At 33.0% G+C, this 22,859-nt stretch overlaps 3 protein-coding genes across 3 annotated transcripts in view; 2 read left to right on the top strand and 1 right to left on the bottom strand.

Annotated features, from left to right (window-relative positions):
* The window catches only part of LOC102601502 (transcription initiation factor IIA large subunit), a 6,592-nt gene extending 3,116 nt beyond the window's left edge, over nucleotides 1-3,476 (bottom strand). Inside the window, exons 1-6 of the mRNA XM_006350726.2 lie at nucleotides 3,132-3,476; nucleotides 2,752-2,922; nucleotides 2,422-2,652; nucleotides 2,177-2,228; nucleotides 2,027-2,088; nucleotides 1,047-1,166 (exon numbers count right to left, since the gene is read on the bottom strand). Coding sequence (XP_006350788.1) covers nucleotides 1,047-1,166; nucleotides 2,027-2,088; nucleotides 2,177-2,228; nucleotides 2,422-2,652; nucleotides 2,752-2,922; nucleotides 3,132-3,254 — 759 coding nt within the window. The 5' untranslated portion in view covers nucleotides 3,255-3,476. The remainder of the gene's footprint in view (nucleotides 1-1,046; nucleotides 1,167-2,026; nucleotides 2,089-2,176; nucleotides 2,229-2,421; nucleotides 2,653-2,751; nucleotides 2,923-3,131) is intronic.
* Nucleotides 3,477-15,555: 12,079 nt separating this feature from the next.
* LOC102586392 (uncharacterized) lies at nucleotides 15,556-17,892 on the top strand. The gene is made up of 3 exons (XM_006350852.2): nucleotides 15,556-16,731; nucleotides 16,810-17,730; nucleotides 17,807-17,892. The coding sequence occupies exons 1-2, from the start codon at nucleotides 15,556-15,558 to the stop codon at nucleotides 17,263-17,265; spliced, it is 1,632 nt and encodes a 543-aa protein (XP_006350914.1). The 3' UTR covers nucleotides 17,266-17,730; nucleotides 17,807-17,892.
* Nucleotides 17,893-19,940: 2,048 nt separating this feature from the next.
* On the top strand, nucleotides 19,941-22,402 carry LOC102601835 (probable protein phosphatase 2C 24). The gene is made up of 4 exons (XM_006350727.2): nucleotides 19,941-20,614; nucleotides 20,885-21,202; nucleotides 21,309-21,414; nucleotides 21,656-22,402. The coding sequence occupies exons 1-4, from the start codon at nucleotides 20,126-20,128 to the stop codon at nucleotides 21,973-21,975; spliced, it is 1,233 nt and encodes a 410-aa protein (XP_006350789.1). The 5' UTR covers nucleotides 19,941-20,125; the 3' UTR covers nucleotides 21,976-22,402.
* Nucleotides 22,403-22,859: the final 457 nt, after the last annotated feature.

Genomic DNA, 22,859 nt, shown 5'->3' on the forward strand with positions numbered 1-22,859 from the left:
GATTGGCTATCAAATTATATGGAGGATGCACATATCGAGGATATAATGGTCTCATCTAGCAGTGAGAGCATCGATCTACTTTCTCTGCCCACCCCAAGCTAACCCAAACAAAAAGTGGGGGGGGGGGGGGGGGGGGGGGGGGGAGAGGTGTTCTACATCCATGGATATAAAAACAGACTTCATCTAGTATTTTTGAAATGGATGTGTGGTCATACAAGATTGGATATCATATTATACAGAGGATGCAAGTAGCACATATCAAGGATAGAAGGAGCAAATGAATTCTGTGATAGACTGGGCATGTCCTACGTAACCCTCCATATGCACCAATACGGAAGTGTGATGATACAATGATGAAGATGTTACAATGGGACAAGTTAGTCCTAAAATAACATGGCAAAAAGTTATCTCAAAAGACTTGCAATTTTTCGAAATAAGTAGCTAAGTAAAGGACCTCAATGAAGCACCCAAGGGTGTGGCCTAGTGGTCAATGAAGTGGTTGAGGTCTCAGGTTCAAAACAGGAGATAAAAAAACACTAGGTGATTCTTCCCGCCTTGGTAGACAGAGTTACCTAGGTGAAAGGTATCCCATTGAGTTAGTTAAGGTGTGTGAAAGCTGGCCCGAACACCTCGGCCAAAAAAAACCCTCAATGAAAGCAAAGGATAGATATAGGTGACACTAATTAGTTGGAATTAATGATTAGTTGTGGCTACACTTTAGCTAGAGATTCATACATCAGCAGAGGGATTATGAAATTCAGAGAATCTCCTTTTTAAAAAACGCATCTGTCTCTCTCTGATAGCAGACAATTCCACTAAATACATGCTACTTCCCACCAACATAGATATTGGATTACTCTATCCACCAAGACTTAGACACATGGAAAGGATACATACACCCCCCCCCCCCCAAAAATAAACCCAGCTCTTTCCAGCTATAATGCTCATATGATCACAAGTCTTGTTTGCTAAAGTTAAAGAGTTAATATCACAGATTCATGATATATATTCAAGTATCCCATTCAGTGAATAAGCAAAAACCCTGCCTTTAAGTTGTCATATATTGAATCTGCAGCACCATCTTGTTGAGGTATGTATCCCCCATTATGATATTGAGGTGGAAAATCTTCCCTTTTCCGCTTTCCAGCAGAATTCATAAAGAAGTCCTGCAATTTAGCTGACATCAAGTCCAATACTGAACCAAAAGGTAACATGTTTAGAGCCAAGAGAAAGGGAAAATTCAGCAGTATAGGACATTGACATGATATATAAATAGGTGTGTTCTTGAGTACACAAGAGGGTTGAAATTAAGAGTTCAAATCAAACTCAAATATTTCCTTCCCTGGATTTATACACAATACTCAATTGCATCCAACATGATGATGTAAACTCAATATTACAAAGAAAAGCATCTAACAACTACCCCTTCCCACCCTAAAGAACATAAATAATGAGTTCATGTGTTCAATGCACAGCAACTTTCTGATATTAAAATATGTACGAAGCAAAGCAATTTCTAATTAGCACCTCCCTCATTAGGATGAATCCCTGCATTTTTTATTAAATTGGTCTCCAGATTACTAAGTGTTGCTTTGAGCCCTAAAGTCAATGAAATCAGGAAGAAAAATAAATTCTGAACAAGAGTTTTTCAAGACCGATCTGCAGTTAAACAACCACACATTTCTCAGCATCTAATAATACTTGCTCACTACAGTCACAGAAGCCAAGATTGGCAAGGATCCTTTCTAAACTACCAAGATAAGTAACTGTACAAGTTCTTACTAAATGTTTAAAAAACGTCAGTTTGGTAGTTTCCAGAGAGAAAAAAGAAGGATCATCTTTAAACGTCATTTTGGGAGTTTCTAGTTGCTCTTGTTTGCCTGTCTACATAAGAGGAAATTTTCCAGGTGTGGAAGTTAAAATTATGCATGTGTATGTATGTTTAATAAAAACATGTGACGCGATTTACAAGAAAGATGATGTGGCCTTTCTTCTTTAGCAAATATATAAAAGCATAATATTTCACCTGAGTCATGGGTTGCTGAGAACCTCCACGATCACCAACTTCCTCTCGGCCTTCAACATAAGCTGCAGCAGGAGGAAGGCGACTAATGCTAATATACATATGTATCAAAATGATTTGCTTCCATGGAATATATTTAAATATTTTGCTCACCAACATTAACATCAAGGGGAGGTCTTTGATTCAACCAAGGGGAGGGTGGATGCTGCACAAGTAAAATCAAACTTTTCAATACCATACTATCTAGCAACCAGAATACTAGCAGCAACCGAAAAATGGGAAAGGCCAGCAAATTATCCTATTAGAAAAACTAAAATGTGCATGTCACCAACGTAAATCATACACAACAGATGCAGATTCCTTTGTAGAGAACACAACCAGGACAATGAAATGCCTACCATAAATGGGCTAGGTCTCCCTGGACCGGCTTTCAGCTCAGTTGCACCACCAGTATCATTCAAAGGAGAGTAATCACTAGGTGTAAAAGGAGTGCCACCTGTAGGAATATTATACATTGAGCTATCAGCTGTTCCAGGAAGAGGTGTTTGAGCAGTTCCTGGGAGGGGTGTCTGCACTGTTCCAGGTAATGGTGTCTGTGCTGTACCAGGCAAGGGAGTCTGCAATGGAGTCTGCAAGTTGGGAGCATACAAATGTCAATTTAGGAACCTAGCTTGCTTACCAATCAAAACCAGGCAAGCTAAAACCAAAAAAAAAAAACAATTACTCACTGGAGGAAACAGTATATCCGCAGTAGGAGTTTCATACTCCTCATTGCCTTCATAAGGCATATTAAGGTCATGAACAGGGGTTATTGGACCTCCAGGGGTCGCTTTGGCAGCTGAATTCCTTTCAATCGTACCCAATATTGCCCCAGCGTTCATCATCTTCACCTCCCATAACTAAAATATTCACAGAAAATCACCAAACTTAAAACCCTTAAATTCACCAAGCTGGATCCATAACCATTAGGAAAAAAAACAGAAGCAAGAAACAGGGTAATCAGATCAACCAACCAAAGCCCCATTAGAATAGTAATCCACTAAATTCAACCCCCATAAATACCCAATCTTAAATCGCGTCTAAAAATTGATGGAAAAAGAGAGATTACTGCTTGGAGTTCCTTGAGGATGCTCTCTCCTGGACCACCGTTGTTGATAAACTCATCACGGACCTTGCTGATAACATCTTCGATGACATGGATGTAAACATTGCTGGTAGTAGAACTCGCCATTCCTTCCAAACCTAGGGCTTTATCAAGACAAATAGATAGATAGAAATTCGAATAGAATAACGATCCTATGAAACTAAACCCTAATCGATTGATAACGCATCGGAGAAAAAGGGCCTAGGGTTTTCGAACGCCGGTGAAGGGTTTGAAGTGAACGGAGCGGCGGAGAGAGAGATGAAAGGATAGGGAAGAGCGGAGGTGAAGACGAATAAAAGATTGGAATATAAATAGGTTTGCATCCGATTATATGAGCGAGTACACGTGGCGGTATCTGCTAGCTCCTAATTTTAGTCAATTTTGGAGAAATATAGTAATACGTAGTTTTAACAAATTGTGGAGATTTTTTTTCCAAAGACAGACAATGGGTGGATCAGCTTAAGGCGGCCCAGAGCTATGTCACCAAATACATAAGTAGCTCTTTTCTTTTTATTTTATTAAGGAGAAAAAGTGAAAAATGTTTCAAAACTATGTTAATTTTATTTTTTGTTACAATATATATTCTATATTAGTTGATTAGCTCAAAAATATACTTCAATTTAGTCATATAGATGGAAATATTATTCCTACTAACGATTGCTTCCAAACATGAGGGGAAGGGGGAGTAAGGAGTCAATTTTGCTCTTTAAGTATTCTGAACAAGATATTCTGGTATTTGTTTTTTTAGTTATTTTATTTTATTGGGAGGGGGTGAAATGTAAAAAAATATAATAAATTATGTGTGAGAATAAATAAAATGAGAAATTTGCATAATTTTTTTATCCTAAAATATATCGTATCTTTATGCTATTAACAAAAGTTTTTAATAGGATTTTTTGAAGTATTCACTTTTTTAGCTTGTTGAGCTCTACCATTGTAGTGTAACCCAACCTATGAATTTCGTTGAATTCCTTCACCAATTGAGTACCAATAGCTTTCATCATGTAGTTATCATATGTTTCATGCTTGCTCATTCACTATTGACAATTTTTCACGCCAATTTCATGATTTCACGTCCTTTTGCCATGAGAATTGAAATCGTGACACGATTTGTGTCATGTGTTATATATCATATCACGGTTATTAAAAGTTTTCGTGAAGTGATAAATACTCTTCGTTAATCAGAGGTCTCAAGTTCAAACATGAGTATGAAGTCGTTTTTTTTTATAGAGAACACTTTACCTCCCAAATTAAAATGAAACATATTGATGCGAATCCGAATTAGTCCTGCCACACAATGTACCAAATATCGAATGAAAAAACAAAATAAATTATATACATATCATGTCACAAAAATGGTGACACTCCTCATGGTTTGTTGTTCATGTTAGTAGGATATCACATCTGTCTCTATTAAGCATAAAATAAACAAGTGCAACTCAATCCCCACATTTGGCCTGTCAGCCTAAAATATTCATAACTGTCATATTTTATACACAATTATACAATTTTCGATTATTTCGCCTCTTTAGGCTAATTTTACAAGGAACGTAAAGCCCATTTAAGTGGGCTGGTATGGGCTGGCATATGGGCTTCAATTATGACCCAACAACTTTTTGAGAGGACGTAACCAGTCGGTTCGTGACATTAGAAACTAAGGGTCTTTTAGGGGTCGTTTGGTTTGCAGATAATATTATTTCGGAACTATCGTCTTTGGATTATAATTCTAGGATTAATTTATCCCATTTGGAAGGTGAATAAAATAATATCAAGTTAGATGAGATAAAGTGGGATGTTTAGGATCAAGCCGGGGAAAAAATTTACATTTAGCCATATGATTTGAAAATTGAAAAGACTCGACTTTCTTAATTATGGAGTAAATTTTAGCACTATGTTTTCAGTATTTATTCAAGTAACTTCACATTTAAATCAGTTTTGGCCTGTTTGCAAACATCTCACGCGGACTATTAATAGTTAGCAAACGTTTTATTCTTATGTGTTTTAATTTAACTTTAATATACCGTCACGCAGTTTAAGTACATAAAAGAAAAGCTTTGAATATCCTGATCTTAAATTCAAATACATGCATCAAGCATCAAAATGTTATTTGAATATATGATCTTAAACATATCACGTATGATATTAAATTTTATAAATTTATCGTACGAATGTCGAAAGACAACCGATTAAAAATTATAATTTATCTTTGTTCTGCTTAATGATCTCTTAATTAGTAGTGAAATAGGTCTAAAAGTTCGAGTTTAAGATGTTTTTAGTAAGATACAAACACAAACGCCCTTTACAGCCTGCAGCGCTCCAGGCAGTATTTGGCATAATTTTCGCCCTTTGCAGCCTGCAGCGCTCCAGGCTGTATTTGGCATAATTTTCTACTACAGGTTCGAGGCAAAATGGATACTGGCGCAGGCAGGATGCTTAGAATCTGCCCTTAGCCTCGCCAAAAAGCCAGATATTTAAACCGCGCCCGAATGTTTCTTCACCACAAAGTATCTGATCAAGAAAAAGACGAATTTAAGATTTAAAAATTTACAAGATTAAATTTAAATTAATATATAATAATAATTGAGTTCTTCACCACAAAATATCTGATCAAGAAATAGACAAATTTAAAATTTACAAGATTAAATTTAAATTAATATATAATAATAATTGAGTTATTAATTAAAGTTATTGAGTTCCCACATATCCGTAGGTTCTCTTCTAAGACTCGGATATGCATCAATCTTTAACAAATTGATAGGTGAAAACACCCCAAAAATAGCTTTGTAATATCAATAATAGTTTTTTGGAAAATCCGTAATTGCTAGGTGCTATTTTATTTTTATTTTTGCGCAATAGATCGCAAATTATACCAAAGGCAAAAATTACACCCGGTCTAATCTTTCTTCTGAAATATCGCTTATTGGACCAACTCAACCACTCTAATGACTTAATATCAATAAAATACACTATTTTTTATCTGATATGTTTAAGATTCGAATATTTAAAAATATATAGATGCATTATATAGATGTATAATTTAAGTTTCCAAATATAAATTGACATACTATAAATTGGAAGGGGTGGATCATGTATGAGGTCACAAAAACCAGCAGCAGCCCACAGATGAATATTCATTCTGAAAGTTCTATTTCAATCTAGGATTCAAAAGTGCGGCAAAACCATCTTTGCTGTATTAGTTACAGAGACACTCAGCACACTTTGCAGACTTCCGCGTTGCATGCTTTGATATCTCCATCTCTCATGCCAAAACAAATCATGACCAATTCAAAATTTAAAGAGTATTTTTACGTTTTAATTTATTTGTCTGATCTTGACTTTACACGAGGTTTACTAAAGATTTTAAAGATGTTTGATTTTTGTGTCTTAAATTATAGATATGTATAAAATATACTAAGTAATATATTAATTTATTCTTATGCTATATACATGTACATCGAAATTTGAAATGAAAAAGTTACAGAAAAAGGAAAATATTTTAAAAAAAAGTGAAATAGATAAATTGAGAAGGACGGAGTATGAGTTTGGGTACTTGTGATTTTAGTATGATTTATTTTAATGGATTTGATTTGTTTTTTTTATTTGCACGTAATGCAAATATTGTATGTCAAGACTAATCGTTATCTTACATAGATGGATGTAGCCTTTCTTAGTTCCTAAATAAAGTTAGTGTTATCTTCCCAGTCAATAGAAGTGTGTCAAATTAAATTTTATTTTTTTAGAGAAAAATTGTATAAAATAGCAAATTATTAATTCAAAATAAATGTTATAACCACATTTTTATTTAATTCGATTTGCCACTCGCCTCTCTCCCCAGAAATCTCGCTCGCCACTCTCCCTCGCCTCTCACAATTTATACAAACACAAATGTATAAATTGTGTTTGTGTTTGTATAAAACATACAAATACATATCTTTTCGTCCTATACACTTATAATTATACAATACAAATCTTTTCCTGCCCAGTTCTCTTTTGCTTTTCTCTCTTTCTCGCTTATACAAACACAAATTATACAAGATACAATGTATAATTTGTGTTTGTATAAAGCGAAAAAGAGATATTTGTATACAAATCTATCTGTATACAAAAATACAGTTACATATACAAATTTATATTTAATACACAGAATACATATATCCATACACGACTAAAAATCACAACAAAAAAACATATACTTACACAACTTACGGTTGTATACAAAAATACAGTTACATATACAGATTATATACATACACAAACACACACACACACATATATATATATACACGAATATATACTTATACAATTGATTTTTATGTATAAGTAAACCAAAATATATAGATTAATAGTCATAACAAACATAAAATTTGCTATGAAACACAATGATGCAAACTATAGCTACAACATACAAATATAATTTTTATATTTGCTAAACCTAAATTTTACTCTCTTTTTTAACATGGATCATATGAAATTCATTCCGGTTTGATAGAAAGCGACACTATAACAAAAGCAATAGATTTTTTAAATATTTCCCACAAAAATATTTAATTTTAATTGAATTAATATCATTATATTTAGAGTCATTAAAGTCTTTATTAATATTTATAACAATTTTTTAGTTAAAAATATTTATATTTATTATTGTCTCTTAATATACTATAGCAAACAATTATAGTATGATAACTTATAAGTTACGTGAAAACAACTTTTATGTAAAAAAAAATAAGAATACAATTCAGTTTTCAAAAGCGAGTAGTATAGTTTAGGTTTTACTTGTTACTCTCTCCGTTTTTAATTGATCATCATATTAAAAATAGTTATCTCATACTAATGGTTCCCCTTACTAAATTTAAAAAACATCAATTTGAATACATTTATGAAACTAATGAAGTATTGTACATTAATATATTGTGTTTGTTGATCTTCTAATTCACCTTGTAGATAGAAATACAGAAATGGCTTTTCATGTGATGTCCGAACTCTCAAAAGCTATTCTTGTTTCCAATAGTAAAGTAAATCGTATGAGGCACTTTGGTTAACACTGAAAATCACACACACACACTTGTTTGCCTCTTTACTGCAGAGAGAGACACTGAGCATGTATTGAAGAGATACATGTAGCATTTGAAAACATACGTGTACACACTTTCTTGCATAACACTACACCTGCTTTGTTTCATCTATCCTTCTTCCTTCTTTCTTAGTCATGCTCATGCTTAATTTAAATTAGTTGGATCTATATATATCACTTCGAACACCATCGACTAACGTTTTGCGATTAGAGTTTGAATAAATTTGAATTTATATCGAAAAGTGTACTTATCATTTTATCACAATCTTCATTCGCTTAGACTTGAAAATTACTTGCTTCCATGGTTCAATCTTCAATGCTATTTTTTGTAACACCTTTTAATTTATGTGATATAATTTGAATGAGTCAAATAATATATGTCATATGTATATATAAGATCATAGTATATTCATCATTAATTTATATTTATATAACGATAAAAAATAATTATAAACATTTGCTAATTTTTTTAAAAAAATTATTAGAAAAAAATGTGTTAAAAAGGAAATAAACAATATATTTATTTGAAAAATGAGTGTTTTTGACCCATTAAATAACAATAAAGGTATTTTTGGACCAAAATATTGACGATAAGGACATTTTGAATCAAACTACAAACGGAAGACATTTTTATTCTTTTCGCATAGTTTAAAGACATTTTTGACTCTTTTCCTATTTTTAAATAAATGAATTATGCAGTACTCCCTTTAGTCCATAAAGGGTAGAGGTACTATGCCCCATAGCAAAAATATTTAAGAATGAATATTAAAGTTACTTATTTATTACTATTGTTTTGATTATTTCTAAACTATTTTTCTAAAAATTATTACTCCTCGGAGAAGCAATACTTCCTTGGAAACCGTCTTTGTCTGTCATTTTCTTTACAATTGTCAAGCCAGGCTGCCAATCGCCAACAATCCAAATTCCCTCTAAAACATCGATCCTAACACGTGTCCTTATCTTTAATCAATTCTTTGCATTATGCAAATTCATTGTAAGTGACAAAACCCTGATTATCAGTTGGGTACAAGGGCAGTTGGACCAGCAACAAATAAGACTTGTCGCGGAGGAGTAAGTACTTTTTCAGTTTTAATTAAATGTTTTGGGTTTGAATTTCCAAGTCTCTTTATTTAGAGAGCATTTAACCTCCAATATATGATTTTTTGACACGAATCTTAATTTAATTTAATTTATATATAGGTATTAAATATCGAATAAAAACCAAAAAGTATATTAGGCTTTCTTTTAATTGAGAGGGGTGTATGAAATTTTGTTTCATTTTACTAAGTACTAATAATGTTGTTAGTGGAGTACATTTACTAAAAATAGTGAGACAGAGAGGAAGTGATAGTGAAAAGACAATAGAAAGTTGGGAATGAGAAAGGTGGCAATATGTTAGATGGAGTGTCACTATCATAACTGTGTGGAATTGTTGGCCACAAGGAATAAGGGATACGTGGAGACTTTTCCATTTTTTCAGCAAACAAAATTTCGGGTTTCTTGCACTAAACTCAATATTTACAAGATTAAGTTCCGTTTGGCAATTTTGAGATAAAATGTAAAACTATTTTGTTAAAAATTTAGTTTAAATATCAGAATTAATTATACTAACAAAATTAAAAAGCTATCAATACACAATAAGCAATGTTATATGCATTATTTCACAAAATATAAAATGTGTAATTATAAAAAATTTAAATTCTTAAAAAAAAGGAGAAATTTTCGCAAATAGTCACTATAATAAACTTAATTATGGTTCATAGCTATAGTTTAAATATTTATGGTCTGTAACTACAGTTTAAGTTGCTTCGTTTGTATAATTCGCTGGTATATTTGTATAATTAAGTTATTTTTGTATAAACTCGAAATAACGAATTTATACAATTAGTCAATTACAAATATCAAAAGTGCAAACAGTTATAAAAATTATATTATACAAATTCTGAATTATACAAAAGTTATACAAATTATATTATACAAGTTTCAAATTATACAAAACTAAAAAGTTAAGCCGCGTAATTATAGCTAAAAGTAGATCGCAAATTATAATTAAGACAAATTATAATTATGTTAACTAATTAACTAGTATATGTTTGCCTATACGCGTAATTTTTTAAAAAAAATTAACTCTTACTATTAAAATTTAAAGAAACGACTATTTATATCAATTGTGTCGAGCGCGAATATCAAAGGAAGCTTTGCGGACAACTCGTCTCACCCGTCAACATCGCGACCTGCTATGCCTACCTCTTCCGATCCCCTACTTTAGCCACGTTTCTCACTTTTAGCTCTTATTAAAATATTTAAAATATTTTTTGAAAAAAATATCAAAAACATTTTTGAATCTAGCATAAATTTTTAGTTTTATCTTCGAATTATTAACGATCTTAAAAATATTTTCTATTTGACTATCTCAACTTAAATATGATCTGATCTCAATCTACCACATGATTGAAATTGAAAACTCTCCTAAACTTGACGAGAATTTTAGGGATGTATTACACATATGTGGCAAGATCAAAAGTGTATTTAAGTTTATTTAGTCAAACAAAAATGTATTTTTAAGATTGTCAATAGTACGAAGTGTTTTCAATATTTTTTTTCATATTCTTTATCTTCATCCGGTATTCCATATTTGTATGGGAGTCCAATTAATTTGAATTCATGTTGCATATTACCCCATTCAAGGAGAAGCACTCTCTATTAAAACTTTCTCATACTCAAGGCTCAAATCTAAGATTTCAAATTTAAAAAAAAAATCCAAGACCTTAATTCCAGATTGTCCCACACATCCATTCTGTAGATATTTTCCCAATTTTATATTTTCATTTTATTTAATGAGTATGATCTAATTAATGATCAAATTGACATTTGCGGAAATGTTGTTAGGTCTTTAACAAATTGAGGCGGACAGCATATTTATTTTGTTTGAAAATTCATTTACGTGTCACAGAGAAAGTAATTTTTTCGTACCACATTTCATGTTCACTTTTCCTTCTTTTATAGTAATATTATATAACGAAAAATCTTTTTGGTCAAAAAATTTGGCCAGGATGATATTTTTCCTATGATATTTTAACTTTTAAATATTCTTACCCTTTTAACTTAAATACATTTTAACTAAAAAATGATCAGTTTGTTTTAAAATAAAAAAAATTATAATTTTTTTAATTTTCAAGCCAAATTCTAATCATATTTTCTGGCTATTTATCACTTCCCATTATATAAAATACGTGTTAGATATGAAAAGACGAATGTTATCATAAAGGAAAACATACGGACACAAATTCTTTGGTTTAAGACCCTCTGCACTTAAAACACATGAAGCAACTGTTTTGGTTGATTGTAAATTTGTAATGATGTGTTGCAGTTAGTAATCTTTTTAGGATTCATGCTATATGAAATTACGATATCATAATAAAAAACTATGAGATAAAATTAAAATTTTGCTTGGACATACGATATAAAATTTTACTTTCTCATAAATATAAGAATCTCATAAGTTGTAAAATTATTAAAATAGCCTCAATTATTTATTCAGTCTTATCAAATACACAAAAAATTATAACATTGCATAATAAATTATTACAAAGTTATTTGTTCTCCACTTAAGTAATTGTTTCATCTAAGTTTAATTGATCAAACTTTAATTCAATAAAAAAAAAATTGAACATAAATTGTAGTGTGCTAGTCTTTAATATAATTCTCCCACATAGTATGTACAATATTCTCACGTTGAACTTGCATTTCTTAATCATATGATCGAAAAGACGAACCAATATTGTTACTTTGAGCCATTTGTTGGTCAATATCATCCGCAACTATATTTTAATGCTCATAGACCATACATATTTCATTACTCCTTTGGTATTTTCACAAATAATTATGTAACACTACATAAATTATGACAAATTTTACTTGTGTGTCAATGTCATAGTGGTTCATGTTTTATTTCACTTGTGTGCAATTACACAATTTTCAGTGCATTAATTTCATACTATAATTAAACATATTGGAAGTAGTGATTATCAAACATACATCACCAATTTTGTCCATTTGCATATTAAATGGCTTTAAACATTTTCATTTGTAGCCAAAAGAGAACTTTTATTTTAATCATGAAAAAACAAAAAAGTATTACTCCCCCGTTCTTATTTTATATTCACAAAATCAATTATTACTTTATTATTTTCACCAAATTTAAAGTAATAATAAATTTTATGTTGATGAGAATGATCATTTTTAGAAACTAATGATGTGATTATAAAATTTATTTATATATGCATGGTTTGTAGATATAAATATGTGGTTGTTTTAACAAAATATAAATTTGTGAGTCAATTTTTATAGAGGAAAGATGTTAAAAACCCCTCAATCTATACCCGAAATCTCAACTACACATTTATTCATTACAAGAGTCCTATTACCCCCTTACACTATTTTAAAGTCAAATTATTTGCTTCCTAAATGATGAAGTGGCAAAAAAAATGTAGTTCACTCTCTCTTTGAGAGTGAGAGGTAAAAATAATAATTAAAACTTTAATTTTAAAAGTATTTCTTAAATTTCATATTATAGTGTTTTTATCCTTCAAAAATCTCTATGTTTTCTTTAATTTTTTTAATCGTCTTTCTTCTTCTCTTCATCAAAGAAATATCGGTGGCTTTTTATTGACTTTGTTCTTCTCTTCGTCAAAGCAACATCGACGGCAGCTCCACTCCACCACCAGGTTGCCGCCCTCACCAACCTTTCATCATTAAGTTAACTTTTATTCTCAAATCACAAATTTCTCAAAGTAAATTCACTTCTCATCAGTGTGAAAAATTGATAATAGCTCAAAATTAAAATTGAAAGTCATCGGCGGCGGCTTTGCTCCACCACCAAGTCGCCGCTCTCACTAACCTCTCATCATTAAGGTAACTTTCATTCTCAAATCACAAATTTCTCACAATATATTCACTTCTCATTAATGTGAAATATTGACAATAACTCAAAATCAAAATCGAAAGTCAAGAGGATCGAACTTTTGAGTCATTAATGAAGAAAAAATCATCAAATAGCAGATCCATCAATGGAGTAGATTCATCAATGAAATCATTGGGTGACAAACCCATTAATGGAAAAGACCCAATAATCGAAATGGATTGCTCAACATTATTAAATTCTTGCTTCAATAGAAAGCATGAAATTTTTTCTAGTGTTCATAACTCCGGTGAAGTTCGAAGAAGATGGTGACAATAATAGAATGTATCCTCAAATCTGGAAAATCAATTTGTCAAGATCAAAATAAAAGAAGAATGGAAAAGGCAAGTGAAAGAGGGAAATATAGATGAAAAAAGTAATTACAGAATAAAGGATTTTTTTTTTAAAAAGCTAATATTACGTGGCAGGGCGCGTGCAATTCACCTTTTTATATAAATCTGGGCGTGCATTTTTAAGGGGGTATATATTATACTTTTAAAATGTTCAGGGGGGTAATAGGACCCCCGTAAAGAATAAATGTATAGTTGAGAATTGGGTAATATATTGGGGGGAGGGGGGTTAGAACATTTTTCTCATTTTTATATAAAAAATCTCAAATAATGATTCGGAATTCCCAAATCATGATTTTTGGAGATATGAGATTTCATCTCATGATATGAAATCATAAGAGGGAATCGGTATGAAATGACATGTCCAAACACTGATTTCATCTCACAATTTCATATCGTGATATGATATTGCATGGCCAAACACCTACTTAGTTTTCGATATCCATATGGAGCCCAATTGTTTTAAATTCATTCCATGTAGGAACTCATCTAGAAGAAAATACTTCTTACCAAGAACTTTTTTATATTTGAGACTCAAATCCAAAATCTTTAATTAATTCGTCCACTGCATTACATCGAATATGTTACAACCAATAATTAATATCTCTTGGGACCTAGGTCATTAACAAAATGAATAGAAAAATCGCTTAAATGTAAATTAGATATTTCTTTTTTAAACAAATCATAAAATTATAAAAATAGAAATTGAGTGACATAAAAAATATATTTTTCCCTGTAGAAAATTAATTACTCTTTCGTAATTTATATAATATAATTTTAATTTTATTTAAATAATTAAAAAATAATTATAAGTTATTATATATTTTTATTTTAATTTATTTATCCAATTTTTACTTGACATAAAATTTATTAAGAAAGTAAAAGAAACTGAGTCTTATGATTATAATAAAAATTGATAATATATTATATATTGAAATATTTTTTTATAAAAATAGGTGAAACATGTCATATTAAAATCTGTCATTAAAAACTATCGAGTGACTTTCCTTAAAATAGAGTAAAAAGATAAATAGATGAAGAAAATAATTAATCTAATTCTCTTGATCCTATCGAGCTAAACAAATTGAAACAGCGTAATATTTGACGTAAAATAATTGCACAGAAATATGAAAATGTTTATTTTCTAAAGGGAAAAGGGCCTGATTTACCCCTCAACTTTATGATTTGGAGCTGATATACCCTCCGTTTAAAAAATGGCTCATATATGCCCCTGCCGTTATAGAAATGGCCCATATATGCCCTTTTATTTAACAGACCAATATTTAATAAATTAAAAATTCATTTTTTTATGCTTTAATTTGATAAAATGCCACGTGGCTCTTAAAATACCCCACCCAAAAACTTTTCACCAACCCGACCCAATTGGAAACAAGAAAACCCCACCCACTTAAATAAACCTAGCCCATTTCATTCTATGGTCACCACTGTCCATGCTCAATTCGGAAAAAAAATCAAAAACTTGTTAGGGTTTTAGTGAGCTCTAAACTGGCGTCAATCAGTCTCAATATTGTTCAAAACCTTAGGTAACTTTCGATTACTTTCTTCTCTTTACTTTTAAGGATCTTTGGTGTTAAAAATATAGGATAAAATGTGAGAAAAGTGTAACTGAGTTTACCTACGTGCTTTTTTCCCTTGACATTCTGTCCATGGAAGGTTTATTTTCTTACTTTAATACATGAGTTTATCTCTTTTGTGTGGAAAGATGGAATCTTCGTTGGTCCCCAAATAGTTATTGTCTCTTTAGTTAATTTTAAAATTCTATTTTTCAGGTTGGTTTGGTGTTTAAATGCTAAGGTGGTCCCTATGTCTAATTTATTTGCTTGTTGCAGGTGTCATTTTGAAGGATGATTGAAGAAGTGGATATTGTTTTCAACTATGGGGGTAATTGGGTAATTTCCCCAAAGCTGGGATACAATATAAAAATTTCAGCACACCTGGTATTATAATACTTGTTTAGTTTGTTATGATGATTTGTGTGAAGCTTTTATGTCCAAATTTGGATTTAAGGAAGTTCAACAATTGTTGGTCACTGGTCCATCTGGTACTTATTATGTAATTGAAGATAATGATGGAATTAAGAATCTTCAATACTTATTTTCAAAAGATTTCAAGGTAATAAATTTTTATGCTATAGATGCTCATGAATTGAGAGTTTCTGCCACAAATATCATATATCATACTGAATCATATTTTGTGGATGTTGAAGCTGCTACTGATTGTGATTATAGTGATGTGGAGGATGAAACTCCTTATGAAATGGGCAACAACTGTGAAATTGTTGAATATAATGATGAAGTGCTTCAACGTTATGAACATGAAAAAGAGAGAGTTGTGAGTGATGGACTTGAAAAGTTTAAGGAATTAGAAATGGGTATGACCTTTAAGACTATTCAAGAAGCTAGGCAGGTTGTTAGCTTTTATGCTATGGCTAACAAAAAGAAGTTGAAAACAAAAAAAAGTGATACAAAAAGAATTAGGTATGAGTGTTATGATGGTTGTCCCTTTACTCTTCTCATATCTAAGGATGGAAAATCAGCAACATTTAAGGTTAAAACATTGAAGCCTAAGCATACTTGTGGTGATTCTTTTGTTAATCCATTGGCAACTTATCATACCTTGGCGGTTTATTTTAAGGATGAAGTTCAAAACAATCCAAAATACCCTATCAAAGACATGAGAGGAATTCTTGAAAAAAAATTCAAGTTGAATGTCTCAAGATCCAAACTAAAAAGAGCCAAAACAATGGCTCTTGATAAGTTGGAAGGCAGTTTCAAAGATGACTACAATAGGCTTGAAGCTTATGGTCAAGAACTTAGACAATCAAATCCAGGAACTGATGTGGTAATTAATATCTCTAAAGATGCACTTGAACAAGGCATAAGAAGGTTTTTGAGAATGTACATTTGCTTCAAGGCTTTGAAGGATGGATGGAAAAGTTTGAGACCTATAATTGGTTTAGATGGAACATTTCTCAAAGGAAAATGTAAGGGGCAACTATTAGTAGCTGTTGGGCAAGACTCAATGAATCATTTTTACCCAATAGCTTGGGCGGTGGTGGAAAAGGAAAACACAGGAACATGGACATGGTTTATTCAGTTGTTGAGGATTTCGTTGGAGCTGAAAAATGGTGAAATTGTGACATTTATGTCTGATATGCAAAAGGTAGATTTAATTTATTTTTTCTTATTGCCTTTTCTTTATCTTTTTTCTTACTGTCATATTTTTCTTTTCGATTTTTAGGGCCTGCTGGATGCTGTAGCTAATGTTGTTCCAGAAGCACACCATAGGTTCTGTGTGAGGCATATAGAATCTAACTGGTGCAAGAAATGGCGGAGTGGTGAAGAGAAAAAATTGATGTGGTGGTGTGCATGGAGTACCTATGAAGAAGAATTCAAAGACACTTTGAAGGTGTTAGGAAAGGTGGATGAAGATTCAGCTAGTGATCTTCTTCATTTTCCTGTAATTAAATGGTGTAGGGCATATTTTGATACTCAATGTAAGAATCTAATGGTAGACAATAACTTCACCGAGTCTTTTAACAGTTGGATACTTGAAGCTAGACAAAAACCAATTATTAAAATGCTGGAGGAAATTAGAGTCAAGGTGATGAATATGTTGGTGAAAAATGAAAAAATGGGCAGAAAATGGCAAAATGATATCAGTCCAACGGCTATGAAATTGTACAATGACTATTGATTAATGGCTACCAATTGTACAGTTGAGTTCAATGGAGATTATGGTTATGAAGTGAAAGATGGAGGCACGGACACACATACAGTGAATTTGGAGTTGAAGAAATGCACTTGTAGATTATGGGACTTGGGTGGAATACCATGTCACCATGCCATCAAGGCACTTTTGCATAAAAAAACTGAACCATTGGAAGAGGTTCATTACTGGTACAGAAAAGAGGCTTATTTGTTAACATACAAGCATAAGTTGCAACCAGTTAGGGGTTCTCAATTCTGGAAAATCGACCCTGCTCAAGCAATGGAACCTCCGGAAATGGTAAAACTTGTTGGCAGACCCAAGATGAAAAGAAATAGAGAAACTGATGAGGCAAGTTTGAGAAAGGGGGCATGGAAGCAGTCAAGAAAAGGAACTCTAATGAGATGCAACAAGTGTGGTGATTTTAATCACAATGCTAAGGGATGTTATAAGGTAATCTCTCTTAATTTTTTCTTTTAGTTAAAAAGTGTTCGTTTTTGTCAATCACAACAATTTTTTTGGGTTGAAGGACCATGAAGACAGTGAAAGTTCACATGAAAGAAATAAGAAAGCAAACAGTCAAAAGTCGAGGAGTCGAGCAGGAAAAAACTCTACATGTAGTGCCACTGTAGAGTATGAGACAGAAGCTTCACCCCAACAATTTCAGACACAACAGTCGACTGCTTATGGTCCGGAGATCGGGAATGAAGAAGATCCAGCATTGCGACCAATGGTAATTTCTGAGACAGAAACAAGGATGGAAAAAAGGTCTCGAATATTTGAAGGAATAGGAAGTAGGAAGATTGTTTTTAAAGGGGATGCAAGAGGAATCTCGACCCCTTCGGATCTACCATATTCACCAAAGAAGACTACTTGGAAGGGCAAGAAAGCAGTCACGACTGATCAGTTACAAGCTGAAGTAAAGAAGAAAAAAATGAAGCAAATGGCAATGAAGGGCAAATGGCCCGTGGATACTGATGATGATCTAGTTTAGAAGTCGTTGTGTGGTTGATCATTTTTGACATTAGGTGGTTATTTGGATAGTATTATATGATGTTAAATCCAAACAATTTCTTTTGTTGCTAACCATATAGTAGATATTCGTGGTTGGTTTAACCACCAGAAGGTTAATCTTCTTTTGCTAGTAACTTGTGTTAAGATAATTTTATAAAAATTGAGAATTATATTCTACTGCATCTGGTGTAATTATTGTTAATTGTATTTTGTGCGAGAGAGTAAATTTATGTGCTTTGATTGGTAGCGTTGTTTACATTACGACTAAAATTAGCATTGTTCACGAACTTCTTTGAACTAGTAGATAGCTCACAGATGATTCAACGTGGAATGTCAAGGAGTCATTGATGATTCTCTATCATTTTACCTCGAGCTTTTGATTCTCTTTCATTACTAAATAATACAGAAGTTAACAAAATCACTACACAAGACCAAATAAGGTGAATCAAAAGGTATCATAAATCAATACAATGAACCAAAAGTTAATTACACATAAGTCACAAAACTGCAAGTGAGATGAAAAAGTTTAGTCGCATAATATGGCCTTGGAATCTAGCATTTAAATTCCCAGAAAAGATATGATCCTACAAAGTACTACTATATTTCCAAAATTTACAAACTTTTTGCCTCAGTGAGTGAAGAAAAGAACCCAACTAAGCAACTGAATGTAAAATAACTTCAAACTTTTCTCTCGAATTTTAAGATTTCATAAACGCAATGACTCCGTCCACAGTTCGTTCGCGAACACTCTGAATATGTGGTGTGACGGCCAATAAAACTTCAGCAGACTCTTGATTTTCACTTGTAGCTGCAAGATGTATTAGCATGTAATTATCACTGAACCCTGCCTTTACCACACAACGAAAAGAATTGGCTGCCGCAACTACTAGCAGAGGACACATATTATCATCTCCTATTTAAGCATCAAAATTAGCATGGTGTTTTAACAAAACCTTAATAGCATCTTCCTGGTTGCGATCTACAACGCATATAAATGGTGTTCCAACATCAACATCACTTCGCAAATCAACGCCTACACCTATCGGCAAAAACAATTTAACCAATTCAATGCCCATTTCCTGCATCATTATATGGACAAAATAAAACACATAAGAATATCACTTCAAGCAAAGAATATCAAGAACAAATTTACCCTATAACTCTAACACCAAAGGTCCTTAAAAGAAAAGGGAAGAAAGTAATTGAAACTTACATAAGATTTTGAACAATATTGAGACTGATTGACGCCAGTTTAGAGCTCACTAAAACCCTAACAAGTTTTTGATTTTTTTTCCGAATTGAGCATGGACAGTGGTGACCATAGAATGAAATGGGCTAGGTTTATTTAAGTGGGTGGGGTTTTCTTGTTTCCAATTGGGTCGGGTTGGTGAAAAGTTTTTGGGTGGGGTATTTTAAGAGCCACGTGGCATTTTATCAAATTAAAGCATAAAAAAATGAATTTTTAATTTATTAAATATTGGTCTGTTAAATAAAAGGGCATATATGGGCCATTTCTATAACGGCAGGGGCATATATGAGCCATTTTTTAAACGGAGGGTATATCAGCTCCAAATCATAAAGTTGAGGGGTAAATCAGGCCCTTTTCCCTTTTCTAAATCATCCCATAGAAAAGTGACACCGCGAAAATGACTTCCTTTATATCGGGGTCCTCATTGTATCTGCCATTGATTTCTCTTCTCTCTTCTCTCTCTGTTTACTGCATTTAATTTTTCCGGCAATGGTTCTGTAAACTGCATATTTTTTCTGAGTGGGGACTAAAAATTAAAGGCCTCTTCAGTTTCTGAAGTTGTCTTTGCTTGTTTTAAAAGTGTGAATGGCAGAGGTCTGTTTTGGAGTTGTAGCTGAAACTGATTCATCGTCACCGTGTGAATCAAGTTCACGGGCGGTGAGGAGGAGGAGAATGGAGCTTCGAAAGATAAAAGTCATCGCTGGAGTTACTCAACCCGGAACAGAGAATGGAATTAAACGTCCAAAATTGAAACTTATTTCCGGTTCTGTTTCAAGGATTTGTGATAACGCTGTGGAAAGTTCTAGCACCGACGATGATGAAGAACAACTGAGATTAGTAGAGACGAAAGGGTCACCGCCAACTATTATTTTGACACCATTTTTGGGTCCTTCGAATTCTACTCTCCTTGTTCAAGCAGTGGCTTACCCAAAGTTTGGCTTCGCCTCTGTTTGTGGAAGGAGGAGAGATATGGAAGATGCAGTCGCAATTCATCCTTCATTTTGCCAAATGGAACAAGGAAACAGTGGAGAATTGCATTACTTTGCCGTTTACGATGGTCATGGCTGCTCTCATGTACGTTAATAACTGAATTTAACTCATACATACTGGCAGATTCAGGATTTAAACCTTTTATTTTCATCACTAAATTCATTATAGGAGTACTTCACAATTATGGATTCAAAACTCAATAGTAATCTCAACAATTCTTCACACAAATTGTTTGGATCGAGTTCAACTCGTTGATTTAATGCTTCAGCCTCGCCCGTGCGAACAATTTTACGTTTTCAGCTTATTAATTCTACAAGTTGTGGGCAGTGTATACATATTTGTGTGATTTTGTAGGTGGCGACCAAGTGTAAAGAGAGGTTACACGAGCTGGTGAAGGAGGAGCTGGAGAACAAAGAAGGAGATCATGAAGAGTGGGAGCATTCAATGAACCGAAGCTTCAATCGAATGGACAAAGAAGTGATTGAATGGAACAATAGCGTAACCGGCGCCACATGCCGGTGCGAACTTCATACACCGGAATGTGACGCCGTCGGTTCAACGGCGGTAGTCGCAGTTGTTACGCCGGACAAGATTATTGTCGCGAATTGTGGTGATTCCAGAGCTATTCTTTGCCGAAATGGCAAAGCTATTCCTCTTTCTAACGATCAAAAAGTAAATCCCTCGTCCAATACAAACAAAGAACTTGTTGGTGATAAATCAAAATCGCTTGATCTATTTCGCTAATCGGATTAATTTTTGTGTATATGTTACATTTCAGCCGGATCGTCCGGATGAACTTAACCGCATCCAGGAAGCTGGTGGCAGAGTAATCTACTGGGACGGCCCTCGTGTTTCAGGCGTTTTGGCTATGTCAAGAGCCATTGGTAAGTAGAATTAACTTGTCCTTCTTCGTAGACAGAATCAGGAATTTGAGAAGAAAAATGCAGAATGTCACACCTAAAATTCAAATCTCGGAAAATCAGAGTAGCTCAATTGGTTGACTATCTTTTACAGGATTGATGAGTGTTCGATTTCCACCTTGTAATCCCATTATACAGATCTATGTTTTGCTTTGATAACTGAATTGGACGTGATGATACTTACAAATTTGTGTAAAATATGCAGGTGATAATTATTTGAAGCCGTATGTGATCTGCGAGCCAGAAGTGACGGTAACTGATCGCACGGCGGAGGATGACTGTTTGATTTTAGCAAGTGACGGATTATGGGACGTAGTCTCAAACGACACTGCATGTGGCGTTGCCGGTATGTGCCTGAAAAGGAATGCATCGCCGGCGTCTACGTCGGGAAATGGAGCCGACGGCGAGATGAATTCCGACCAATGTTGCTCTGATGCATCGATGCTTTTGACTAAACTAGCCCTTGCTAGGCGGAGCTACGACAACGTCAGCGTTGTCGTGATTGATCTGAAGCACTACACGTAGAGAGCATTGAAGCTTTTTTTTCTTTCTTGCAGCCTTTTTTGGCTTTATGCTTTAACATTTCAGTGTGTTTATTTTGGGTGGCGTTCAGTTTTAGATTAGTTCTTTAGACGGTTGAAATTGGAAGAAAATGACTTGGGGGAAAAAAGGGATTCAACAAATGAGAGTTTTAGGTTTTGTTATCCTTGTTCTGCACTGCTTTAAATTATCCAAGGGATTTAGTATGTACAAATTAAGACTATAATATCAAGTTTACAAATGCCCCCAAAAAAATAAATCCGCAAAGAATCAAAGTTTTTCATTAGTATCTTCTAGTATGGTAGGTCTTTCTGTTAATTCTGATGAATTTGATACTCCCTCCCCTGAGTTAAATGATAGAGTTTAAATTATATGAATTGTAATTTATAATATTTTTCATAAAGTTTTTAAATATCTAATTTTTTTATTTTAAAATATCTTTATTTAATGTAGCCTCAAGATAACACCGAAGTAAAGTTCCAAATTTGTTGTCCCAATAGAACAACTTTCCTGTAAGTCTCTCTCATCAGCTTTAGTCTCCACCATTTGGCAGCAGCTTACAAGTTCTTTATGATATATCAAAGAATATTAAAAATTCTACTTCATTTAGGCCCCCCAGGATAGTGATGTTGATTTTTGGGCTACACGGCCTCACCCATGCATTACACGTAGCTTGGATTGTTACAAGCCTTATTCACACAACTATTTTTTTTTTTTTTTTGGGGGGGTCTTTCTTTTTCAATCTTATGACCAAAACAACATATTTTTGAGTTGGCAAGTAAAGAAAGTTGGATGCGTGTAGACTCTAATAATGTAGCAACAATCATTTAGTACGTACCATGTGATATTTGGTTTTGTAGTTGCCGTGA

Source organism: Solanum tuberosum, unplaced genomic scaffold (genome assembly GCF_000226075.1).
Source record: "Solanum tuberosum cultivar DM 1-3 516 R44 unplaced genomic scaffold, SolTub_3.0 scf00128, whole genome shotgun sequence".
NCBI classification, from domain to species: domain Eukaryota; kingdom Viridiplantae; phylum Streptophyta; class Magnoliopsida; order Solanales; family Solanaceae; genus Solanum; species Solanum tuberosum.

Coding starts and splice junctions, on each gene's coding strand:
- LOC102586392 (XM_006350852.2), top strand. CDS start 15,556: ATGTCCAAATTTGGATTTAAGGAAGTTCAACAATTGTTGGTCACTGGT. Junction 16,732..16,809: donor TTATGTCTGATATGCAAAAG/GTAGATTTAATT, acceptor TTCGATTTTTAG/GGCCTGCTGGATGCTGTAGC.
- LOC102601835 (XM_006350727.2), top strand. CDS start 20,126: ATGGCAGAGGTCTGTTTTGGAGTTGTAGCTGAAACTGATTCATCGTCA. Junction 21,203..21,308: donor CTCTTTCTAACGATCAAAAA/GTAAATCCCTCG, acceptor GTTACATTTCAG/CCGGATCGTCCGGATGAACT. Junction 21,415..21,655: donor GGCTATGTCAAGAGCCATTG/GTAAGTAGAATT, acceptor TAAAATATGCAG/GTGATAATTATTTGAAGCCG.